This window comes from Aptenodytes patagonicus, chromosome 3 (genome assembly GCF_965638725.1).
Source record: "Aptenodytes patagonicus chromosome 3, bAptPat1.pri.cur, whole genome shotgun sequence".
Taxonomy (NCBI): domain Eukaryota; kingdom Metazoa; phylum Chordata; class Aves; order Sphenisciformes; family Spheniscidae; genus Aptenodytes; species Aptenodytes patagonicus.
This window is the reverse complement of record NC_134951.1, coordinates 57,268,633-57,280,902: the sequence shown is the minus strand read 5'-3', so window position 1 is coordinate 57,280,902 and position 12,270 is coordinate 57,268,633. Positions and strand designations below refer to the sequence as shown.

Here is a 12,270-nt window from a genome sequence, read left to right as displayed (position 1 = left end):
TTATTTCAGCTGCACTGTCTGTTTTCTGTGGGAACTGTGAAGATTTAAGACGCTGTCCTGGTTTCGGCTGGGGTAGAGTTAATTTTCTTCCTAGTAGCTGGTACAGTGCTGTGTTTTGGATTTAGGATGAGAATAATGTTGATAACACACTGATGTTTTAGTAGTTGCTGAGCAGTGCTTACACTAAGTCAAGGACTTTTCAGATTCTCATACTGTCCTGCCAGCAAGGAGGCTGGAGGTGCACAAGAAGCTGGGAGGGGGCACAGCCAGGACAGCTGACCCAAACTGGCCAAAGGGATATTCCATACCATATGATGTCATGCTTAACAAAAAAATGGGGGGAGATGGCCAGGGGGTCACGGCCACTGCTCAGGAACTGGCTGGGCATCCGTCAGTGGGTAGTGAGCAATTGCGCTGTGCATTGCTTGTTTTGTATATTCTTTTATCATTATTATTATTTTCCCTTCCTTTTCTTGTCTTTATCTCAACCCACGAGTTTTACATTTTTTCCGATTCTTTCCCTCATCCTACTGGGGTGGAGTGAGCCAACGGCTGTGTGGTAGCTGCCTGCTGGGTTAAACCACGATAGATGCTACTGTACTTTGAAAGACAGAAAGCAATCTCAGTATTCCCTTAAGACTGCCAGGCTGGTACGAAGGCCTTTAATAACCTCAGCTTATGTTATATGCTGTTGTTTCAGGTTCAATGGATCCAAAGGACTTTCTGAGGGAAGCACAAATAATGAAGAACTTGAGACATCCAAAGCTTATACAGCTTTATGCTGTCTGTACTTTGGAGGACCCAATTTATATTATTACTGAGCTGATGCGATATGGAAGTCTTCTAGAATACCTTCAAAGTAAGCAAATGACTATAAACTCATTTCAAGGGGTGCCACAGCTGTCGGTTTAGTAAATACACTAACATAAAAGATAGAAGTACAACACTCTGGTATAATAAAAAAGCTACATTATTTGTCACGTGTGGGGATGAGAAAAGAGGAAAGAAAGAGGTTTATGAATTTTTGACGTGCCAAAGTATTTGAGAAATAGGGGAGAATCACATTCACAGTTTGATTCTTGCCATATAATGACCCATATTTTTCCACCCAGTTCTATGAGTAGATGGGAACATACACTGACAGAATAAAAATATAAGCATACAGAAGGATAGGTCATCATATTTGACATGAAATAGAGGCACTTCCACAAAATGTGCCTAAGAGCTTTGAAATCTATTAATAGGCAGGGATAGCCTTTCACTGTGAATTTGTCCCTTGCCTATCGCATCAGGGCTTTTATCTCAGCAGCACTTCAAAGTGCTCTTTTGAAGGCAAATAATAATTAAAAATAAAGTTGTACAGCCTGGAACAGACTAGCATAATGATTGCACTTTAAGTTCACCCCTGCTATTGAGAAATGCTTGATTCTAGTGTTGTTACCCATTTTCAGTTTAGCAGATGTCTCTGAGATGCTAAATGTCTCTAAAGCTGTAATGACCTGTTGAAGACAAAATGTTCGCTGCGATTGTCTTGCTAAATTTCTCCTCTGTCTCCAGCCCTTAAGGCAAAGCCCTGTGAAATACCACAGACAGTATTTACCATGACACATGCCTTCCCCCATCTTCTCTGTGGAACTGTTTTTTAGGTGAGGCTCAGTCCAGGGACGATTACAGCTAAAGGAATCTCTGGTAGAGAGACAGCCCCACCAGGAACTGCACAGAGAGGGGCTGCAAGAAGCTTGGGCCGGATCATCTCGAGTTTTGTAGGCATTTAAGTAGCCAAAAGTAGCGAGGCACAAATTTCCTTTAAATTCTCATCTTCAGTGCCTTTGTGTGCGGATTGCTGCTTATCTGATTGAAAGAGCCTGGCACATCAGGAAATGATTGCTGTGCATGAAAACATATATTGCACTGGAGAAATAGCTCTGAGAAAGCCAGGATGAGTCACGGCTGTTGCAGAGGTGAAAATTGGCCTGTTTGTGCACGGAGAGCAACACGTCCAGGACACACCAGCGCTGCAGCCTGTGTGTGGATCAGTTGCCAGCATATGCACAGCAGCTGCCCTTGCTGTAGGCAGCGCATGTATGCAGCCTGATCTTTGCCTAAGCGCTCATTCCTGTAGCCCTGCATCAGAGAGACTGTGGAAAGTCAGCTGGTTTCCAGGCAGCTGTCAAGATAACCGTAAAAATGGCCAGTTGAACCCCAGTCTAGTGGTATCTCTCCTCGTCTGATGGCCTATGCACAGGGGGATAAACAGAATTAAGAGGTGGAAGCAGAGATCCAGGTGCTTTGATAGGTATTGGTCAGAGAAAAGCCACTGCCATCAGTGTAATAAGGAAAGAGATTTGAAGCTTGCATAGAGCTCTGTGACTGGAAGTGATCTGTATCGGCTGGCGGTCAGAGCACAGCTCCTGATAAGCATTCTTGAGACACAGCCACTGCAGGAACCAGGAAAACATTTCCAAAAGGCTGCTATCTCTGTGTGCACTATGGGTAAATATGGCAAACTGGAACAGAGGGAAAGTCCAGAGATCACTCTTTGGTTAAATTTCCCTTCCTAGAAATGCATGGTATGCTTTTCCAGCTTTAAAAATCCCTAATATTTCATGCATAGTGACTATTGCATTCCACCGTGATGGCAGCTACTTAATAATGATGGGCATGTGAATTCGCTGTGCACCCTGTGAGTGTACTTTGGGATACTTCTTGATGAACACTGCTACGCAGAGTTACTGAGTTGCCACCAGCATGAGAAAAATGCAGCTGAAAACTTTTCTTTGTTATTGGATGTGAATGAAATTGTCATAAATGCATGAGTGTGTTTATCAATTCTGATAGACCTGGGGCTTGTTCTGGCAGGGACGCAGTCTTGTAGTTCAGTGAATTATTACGGAGGCAATGCTCTCAACTGGGGAAAATGCTGCTTATTTATTTATTTATTTATTGTCAGGCATCTGTCAATGAGAATATTTTGCTGTCTTTCCTATATGAGATATTGTGATTGATTGCTTAGAACAGGGTGCAGACCCTAAGCCTTCTTTAATATTTTCTCTAATAATTTTTTCATATAAAGGCGATAGTTTTGTCAAAAAATATTAGTAAAAAAGGATGTGGAGGTGCTGCATTTTCTCTATAGGATAAAGAATAAGCCATAGGAAGGTTTTATAAATTCACCAGTAGTGCCTGGTTTTGAGCGTGGAAGTTATGTTAACTTTGTTTTTTTGTTGTAGTTTTTCCTTCTTTAAAACACTTTAAACCAAACTAAAGCACATGTATACCCATCTGAATACAGCTGGAAACTCTTCCGGCCTGCTCTCAACCAGCCAGATAGGAGCTGGCTCTGGTCTGAAAAACTCTGTACTTGTACTAATGCAGTGCTGTGCTTGAACTTGCATGCCTTGACTGGCCCAACCTGGGATTTTGGAAGTATAGTCAGAAATCTCTGAGAGACAACCGTACATGATTTGCACTTCCGATCCCAAAGAGGCTTGTGCTTCATCTTTGTGCACAGTTCGCAGCTCCTAATCAGCTGAGGCTCCTCCTTACAGCTTTCCCTTCTTTAGCTCCAGAACAACAGCAGTGCAGAACCAGCTCACAGAGAGAAACCCTCCAAAAAATACTGCAGCAGCCAGGGCAATGGTGGCCTCTTCCCCTCCCACAGCCCACATGCTAAAGGCAGTAGGTCAGCGTGGTCTGGGATCCCAAGCAGGCCCCAATGGAAGAAATAGTCTTTCAGCGGCAACTCCACCATTAGAGGTGGATCTCGTCCTTGTCCTTTAACACAGTGCACCTGTGTCTCCTGCAGGGAATAAGACAGGGAGGGTTTAGGAGCTCTAACTCCTATTCTGCACTGAAACAGCTTGTTAAACACGAGGCTTATGAGTCATCCGTTTTTGCTCTTGGAGCAAGCTTGTGTCAGGCCAGCCTGGGAGCATCGGCAGAGCAATGACAAACCTGTGCTCAAGCCTGTCTGCATCCTTGTCTGCCTTCAGCAGGAGGTAGTTCACAGCCTGTGCAGATGAAGGAGCAGTATGAAAGGGAACACGGAGAGAGGGATTTTAAACTGAGTCCCATAAGCTAGTTTCCAAAACCCAGGTACTCATGCAAGGTACTTGTACATACTTAGTTATTTTCTGATTAAATACAACATAAGCATCATTTGCGGATTTATATCTTTGTCCAGCAAGCTGAATAATAAATATTGATGTCTGCCCGTTATCAGAACTGCAAAACTTCAGAGTGTTATATTATTCTGTGGCCTGATGATGGATTTTCTTGATGGTTAAGCCATAGATTTTCACATAGCCTGATTTTTCTCCCTCTCTCTTGTAAAGATCAAGGCAGCTATTAAACATATGTGTGGGAGAGGAAAAGATTTTCTGAGTCAACAATAGAAGTAAATAATCTTAGTGCTGGATTATCATGACAATGAGTTTAGCCTCAAAAAGGAAGTAGGACAATACGCATACAGGGCAAATTTAATCATTTGAAATTAATTTCTTTTACCTATTCATCTCAGAACATCCAGATGAGGGAAATTCAAGGCCTGGAGATTGCAGAATAGATTAGTAAACAATGGAATTTCACACTCTTCATAGGGAGTGATTGCGAGGTTAGGTCAGATAAAATGCCAGAACTGGAGCAGGCAATGCAAAACAATGCTAAGACACACTTTCACTATGAATGAATTCAAAATAAGCAACAGAAAACTGCTGGCTACAAATGTTTTATTTCTCTAACACAGAGGCAGTAAGGAAAAGTCACCATCCTCAATGAGAAAGGAGAACTACCAATAAACGTAGCAGCAAACACTCAGCTTTTTGACATTGTTAAGATTCTGAAACAGAAAGTTGAAACTGTTTTGAGTAGTAGAGGCTACAGAGGTAGGCACTCATGCCTCAGTGCTGCAGCATTTGGGTTTGGGTGACAGTGATGCTTGGCTATAACACTGATTTGGCTTACCTAGATTACCTTGGGATATAAATTCTTTGCTATGAGGATGTCAGCTGTCCCCAAAATGCCACAAAGGCCCTGAGTTTGAATTCTAATGTGTTATACCTGAATGACTTTTTTTTGAGTACCTTACTATTTTTGGCTGCAGTTTTTCATGGCCTAAGGCTCTTTCCTTCATTTGTGGAGGGAAGTTGCTCTGCTCAAAGTCCTTCTACTACTTTGAACAGCTGATCTTTGATTGCCAAATGTCTATTTCTGGGACTTGCTGATCTTACAGTGGTGGGAATGGCATGCACATTGCTTCAGAAAGTTCTACAAGAGAAGCAGGCAGCTTGAAAGCAGCTCAAGGAGTCCTACTGTTGAGTAGCAGCAACAGAGATAACATGAAGCAGTCAAGTGGACTGGAAAGTGAAAATGAGAGTTATACTTGACAGCAGATGGTATATTTCCTAGCAAGAATCATTGGAGAACAGGGAACCAGCATAATTTTGTGCTTTTCCATCTTTAGTCAGCTTTGGCTACACCAAGTGAGTACTGACATTAACTTTTACTCACAGTTTGGAATGCGTTATGCACTTGTCAGAAAGGCAAACATCTGCATTACTATCGGTAGATAAACGCCTTTTTCTTTGGACTGTGTCAGAAGCTCCTTCCAGGCCTAGATCAACTGCTGCACTGTGTCTGCTCTTTTTGAGAAGATGGGACAGGCATTGTTACTCAGTTATTGTGAAACTAGCTGCATGACTTTAAGTAGTGTCATTCACCAACTTCTGTCATTTGGTCAGGCTGTTACTTTATTGTATTGCATGGTTTTGTTGATTTGTGTTGGCTATTTGAACCAATCAGATGTTACGTTATTTATACTCGAATACCGTAAATATTATGTTATCCTTGCCATCTTCTTTTTAAACAGAAGATGCAGGCTCACAAATCTTCCTGCCACATCAAGTAGACATGGCTGCTCAGGTGGCTTCCGGGATGGCTTACCTTGAATCTCAGAACTATATTCATCGGGATCTGGCAGCCAGGAATGTTCTTGTTGGTGAACACGGTGTTTACAAAGTGGCAGACTTTGGACTTGCAAGAGTTTTTAAGGTGGGTTGTGAGAGGTTGAATCGGCTCTACTTTAACTCTGGGGAACGAGGTGGAAGAGGTCAACTAAAGGACGAACTGTAGCCTCTGAATTGCTGGGTTCAGGCAAAAGGCATGCCCAGGGAGAAAAGGAGCCATAACGTGTTCACTTGTATCCTCTACCTGTGTTATCCTGTGCAAGGTTAGAAGCTGGCCTGTGCCTTTGTGTCAGTCTGAAGATGGCATCCTGGTGTCTGCTTCCCATGCAGCCACCGAGGAAGGACCCTGGCAAGCAGTACCCTTTGCTGCACAACCTTTATCCACAACACTAGTGTCTGCCACATGGAGAGGGATCACAGGAACGATGGCAAAATTATACTCCTGAGCCTGTAAGGGAAGGCATATAAAAATGTATTGACAGCTATTTTCTCCTTGTTCACTTCCCCACTGCCTCCATGATGCTTGCGAGTGCAGATGGTAATCATAAAAGGACCTTATTGCTCTCCACGACTAATAGCAGAGTTCATAAAGTGAATTCTCAGAGCTTTAAATCTGATGCAGTTTCAAGTTCTTTGCCATTGCACTGTTTTTTTTCTCTAGCCCTTGAGGATGTGGAATGCCAAGTAATGCTGACCAAGATCATCCTAGGAAAGAGCTGTGGTTTAGAAATGAGATTTCCTACATCTGAAAATTATTTGATCAGAGTTAGAAAGATTTGATTTGCCATATTTATGGATTTCAATATGTAATCCATAATTTCTGAGGTCTTATTATTGTTTTTATTGATTTATGTTCTTGCACTGAGAAGGAAAAAAACAGAGAAAAAAAGCCCTCTGCTTCTCGTTTGTTTTTTTCCATTCAAGCAGCAGAAATTGAAGTTCATAACAGAGTTGGATTTATTACATACTGAAGTATAGAATAATGGCTTGACAATGGCATCAAGGGACTTCGAAAGTGCTTTTTGCTTAATTTTGATTCTTCTAGTTATGCATAAGTTCAGATTGCACATTTTTTAACATGAAAAATATGTGTTTTTAAATGAACAATGCTTACAATGGATATTTCTTCTCTGTCCTCACTAGAGAGAGTAATAATTTACAGCTGTTGACACTTCTTGTTAAAACTGAACTTTACTAAAATACTCTATCATAGAGTCATCTTGGCAGACTTTCTTAGGAATATTCTGTCTCCTAAGCCAAAGCACTAACATGGTCACATGCAAAGATCCCAAAGGAGTAGGTGTGAGAAATGAAATCTGTATTTCTGTATGCCTTAATTAGCATAATTAAATCATTTCTTGTTTCTAGAGATGAGTATTATGGTCAAGATGCCAACGGTATCAGTATGTAGATACAAAACACCAACAACCAGTCTTTTCAAAACTATAGGGCATTACAGCTGTGAAACATACATTCTGTATTAAAAAGAATCAAACAAACAAAATCTTGTACACATTTGCCTGGATTTGCATGTGAAAAACCTGACCGAGGCTTGGCTGTGACTGATGCGCATTAAATTGCGTTTAGGAATTAAAGAGAGAATAAATATTCACAAAGTTTAGATGTCTGTGCTATAAAACTTTAAGGACATGATTCTACAAATTTGCAAGTAAATAATTTTTCTCTGTGTCTTTCATCTTCACTTTACATGAATTAATTGGACCTGCTGTAAGCTAATATGTTAATTTGAATCACTTGGAGTTTGTTCTTTGGTCCCTGAAACCTGCTTAAGTGATTGTTATCAAAGTCAATGGCCCTTCAACACCGCAATAAATCACAGAAGAAAGGTTCCGAAATTCATTAGCTCTTGCTCTTGCCTTCTCTGTTTACTGAAGACCAGACATGGAACCATTTGGTCTCTAGTGTCTGCAGGATGTTTACACTGCCACTCCTGACAGACTTTTGAAATCTTGCATGCCAGGTCCAGAATTCACAGTAGCAGGTCATAATTAATCACGAGCCACTCCAGCGCTGTGTGCTCGCTTGAAATGATAAATGCTTTAGAAAAGCCTCCGATGAACGGTAGCATTTCTCAACTGTGAAGCCCAATTCAACAATAGACTTCAGAAAGTGCGTGTTTTAATACCATGAAAGGCAAGCACTCAGCTAAAAGAGGATAAGATTAAGTACGTGCTTAGCTTAGTCAGGTGCTTAAGTGCTTTGCTGAAGCAGATCTGAAATCAGGCTTGCCTCATTTTACCCATGACAGGTAGAAAATGAAAACGTATATGAAGCTAGGCCTGAAACAAAACTCCCAGTGAAATGGACAGCCCCGGAGGCAATCCGCTACAACAAATTCAGCGTTAAGTCAGATGTCTGGTCATTTGGAATACTTCTGTTTGAAATAATCACCTATGGGAAGATGCCTTATGCTGGTAAGTGCTTTTACCTAAAGAATGATGTCTAATGTTTTCTTGCTTTAAGAACGACACAAAAAAAAGTTGAATGCCTGTACTATGGGCATGTTAAAGGGTTAAAACTGTAAATACAGAAAGAACGCTGTTCAGATGAGGTCCATTTAGTGGGTCAGACCTTCTGGCTGCCCCAGGCTCCCTGGAAGCTTTCCAGAGGCTGTGATTAGCAGCCATTCAAGCTTCCTCTCGCTGAAGTCAACCTGCATTGCACAGGCACCTAAGCCAAGTGGTTATTTCCTTCCAGCATCAGATCAACGATGCCAATTCTTGGAATGTGGAAAAGGGAAGGTTTTTCTGTCCCCCATCCTGCCCTTGTTTGTTTTTTTTTTAATTTTTTTTTTTTGAGGATATCTCATGGAAGAACAGATTATTATGTGTGAAGTGCTGCACAGGCACTTCAGGAGGAAGGTGTCTGAAAAATGAATCAGGGTGTTTTTACTCCCTTCCCTCACATTTGACTATTGCAGTGGAAAGTCTTCATAAAGAGAAGGATCACAAGAATTAAGAATAAAATGTCACCAACCTCAAAAGTAGATTTAATGGTATGAGAGCAGCTATTATTCCTAGCACTGTGAGAAATGCTCAAGGAACTGCGGCTCCAATAACACAAGATATCAGTGAGATGATTGACTGTGACTCATTTTGTGCTGGTGAGGAGAACGCAAGGGAAGGACTAAAGCAAAAAAAAGTTATGCTGCATCTGTACAGGCCTGAGGGGTGGTGCGTTCACCATAAACTACATTTCTCAGGGTCCCAAACTGGTATTTCCTGTAAAAGGAAAAATTGATTTTGCTTTTTGATTCCCACCCTCACCCCCTGTGAAACCGTTCTGGAAAAAAAATAAAATAAAAAAGAAAACCGAAGCCAAAAATCCTCAACTCTTTCTTATATAAACTATAGGTGTGTGCATATGCACACACACACACATAAATAAACTATTCAAGTGTAAATGATATGTAACACCGTGATTCTTGGCATTGTCTGAAAATATGTTCAGCGTTATCCCTTTGCAAAGACATAGTTTACCTGTAACTTTACAGTAGAAAATGTCCTTTTGCCATGGCTATTCGCTTACTTGGTGTTACTTTCAGGAGTTTGTCCTCAGTAATCAGTTAGAAGAGGTTATGTTGATCCATGGTGCCAGTGGGTAAAGTACAGAGGAAACACCATTCAGAGATCTAGGGAAAAAAAGTAAAGATTATGCAATTCAAGATTTAATTTAAAGAGTAGAAAATGGAAAGGGAACGGGACAATAGTCTTAACATATAAAGGTATAGCAAAGCTACGGGAATGGTTTCTTCTCCGTGACTTGTGGTGACAGAGCAGGCAGGATGCCATCGCATAGCTGCACCCAGAGGAAACTTAGGGCTGACGTTAGGGAAAACTTTCTATATGTGAGGAAAATTCAGCAGCAGGACAGATTTTCTTGGGAGATTTTGGAGTCACCGAGACTAGAGGGCTTTAGGAACAATTTAAGCGAAATAGATGTCAGAAAAATTTCGGCAAACCCGAGTGGCAGAGGAAAAGCCTCACACCCAGACGAACCCATTTGCTATGCCTCTCAGGTGGCGCAGTCGGGGTGAGAGGGCTGGGAAATGCTGGAGGTGGTTTTTAACTGCTGGTTTGGGATCCTCCAGTGACTCCTGTGGCCTGTTGCCATTGAAGGCGGCCTGCTGAGGCCAGCTCCGCCTTCAGCGTGCACGTGTACCTCACGGGGGGGGCATCCCATTGCCTCGTCTCAGTAAGAGATAGGGACATGCAGTGTCACTAAGTAGACCCCAAGTAGTCTGACGAACTCCTTTCGCCTTGCAGGTATGCCAGGACACCAGGTGATCCAGTTGCTGGACACGGGGTACAGACTTCCTCAGCCGGAGACCTGCCCGGCGCCGTTCTACCAGCTGATGCTGCAGTGCTGGAGCGCGGAGGCGGGCGGGCGGCCCACCTTCGAGGCCCTCTGCGGGCAGCTGGAGTGCTACTTCGAGACCAACTCCTCTTCCTACGCCCACGCCCAGGCCGTGGTGAAATGAACCCCCGGCGGGGGCTGAGGGACAGACGCCAGCGAACACGGCTGAAGCGGGGGGGCTGTGAAATGAGTCTAACCTCAGACGTGGAGGTTATTAAGGGATGCTGAGGAATTGTGGTACGTTTTCATGCCCGCGCTGATCCTCAAAGGCACTTAAAATTTTTGCTGCTGGCAAGTGTTTTGCAAGACTAAGCATCAGGAAGCTGGAATGGTGGGGGCTTCTGAAAAATAAAAGGTCATCTATTTATTTTTTAAATAACATCGCAAGGATGAACAAATGAAATGAGTGTTGTTCAGTAACTATTGTAGCATTTTGTAATTTCTTTATTGGAATAATTATTTGCTGTTCCTTAGATTTTTGATTCCTACCAGGTTGTTCTCATGAAGGAATGTGATGGCTCTGCACAGCAGGATCTGTGCTTCCAGAGTCCTCTCATTGTAAAAAAAAAAAAATAAAAAAAAATCCCATGACTGTGATCATGGCAGAATCCAAATTAATTGCCTTGCTTAGACTTGAAGTACGTGTGCTTTTGCCATATCAGAAAATAAAAGAGATGTTCATGGGAGAAAAGGAATTATTTTGTTTTGTAGATGCAAAGAGTGATTTTTTTTTAGTTTGTCTACCGTTCCTCTTTTACAAAAATAAACACAACTATTATTAGATTTTTGAAGCTGTTTGTTCTTAATTTTGTCAAATAGTGCCACGGAACCAATGAGTTATTGCCCATTGAAGTGTAAGGATTTGTTTTATAGTACTCCATTTTAGTAATATTGGAGGAAAAGATATTTTAACATGAAATCAAGACTGCCTTAGCCTTTTAGAGTGACCCCCCGCTCCTATCCTGCTGCCCAAATCACAGACCCTCTCCAACAGGACAAGGCCTGGGGCAGGTCTAGGTACTTTGCAGAGGAACTGGCAATCCATGCTTCCATCTTCTCCAGATGTAACTTTAATATAGGAGATTTAAATAATAGATGATCCATTTTGTTTTGTTCCATGGGGGAATGGAGCCCAGGTGTTTCTGCTAGCAGTCTTTACAGCTACAGATTTTAGAATTTTTTTCCAGTTTTTCTAATTAACTACAATATCGGTTCTGCTAAAATCTGATATCACTGTGGCAGTTTTATGTTCTCAATTGTGAGGCTTAGAGAACCAATTTTCAATTATTTACTTATGATTCATCAGTTAATTATTTAACAACATAATCCAAGAATTAAGACCTGTACTGTGTTAACAGTGTGAGCTCAGTATAAGTGTGCTACCATTTTCCTCTAATGTCAAAAAAGGGTATAAATAAATGAAAAGATTCATTACTTTAAAGGCTGGGCAGCTTTTATTACATCTTTTTCATTTTCTTTTCTTCTCTTTATACTTCAAATCCATTCATCTCAGTGCCTTGCTTCTAATTTTTAATTTCCTTTTCCCCTCCTCTACTTTTGAAAGGCAGCACACTTTTTTTTCTTTCATAGAAATCTCTTATGTACTCACTATTCAAAACTCCTTTCCTTATTTATTGTTTTTCTATCTTACTGCACTTAGAGTCTTTCTAGCGTTCTGTCTCTGTTCACCTTCATTTTCTGTGCAGTGTTTCTCCCTACTAACCTTCTTTATACTAATTACATTTGTAAAGCACAATCCAGCGATAATTAATTAGCTGTCATAGCATCCATGAGATTTTGGAAAGTAATCATCCATTCTGACAGAAGAAGAGGTTAAATGGCTTTGCCAAACCCATCCTGATAAGAATTGTCATGGAAGGAACAGGGAGACTCCCAGGCAAAGTCTTGTGCTGTAGTACCATCCCTGTTT

General features: G+C 41.5%; 1 protein-coding gene across 1 annotated transcript in view; it reads left to right on the top strand.

The window, feature by feature from the left end:
• The window catches only part of FRK (fyn related Src family tyrosine kinase), a 57,002-nt gene extending 45,228 nt beyond the window's left edge, over window positions 1–11,774 (top strand). Inside the window, exons 5-8 of the mRNA XM_076333456.1 lie at window positions 701–859; window positions 5,867–6,048; window positions 8,233–8,398; window positions 10,250–11,774. Coding sequence (XP_076189571.1) covers window positions 701–859; window positions 5,867–6,048; window positions 8,233–8,398; window positions 10,250–10,464 — 722 coding nt within the window. The 3' untranslated portion in view covers window positions 10,465–11,774. The remainder of the gene's footprint in view (window positions 1–700; window positions 860–5,866; window positions 6,049–8,232; window positions 8,399–10,249) is intronic.
• The last annotated feature ends 496 nt before the right edge of the window (window positions 11,775–12,270 follow it).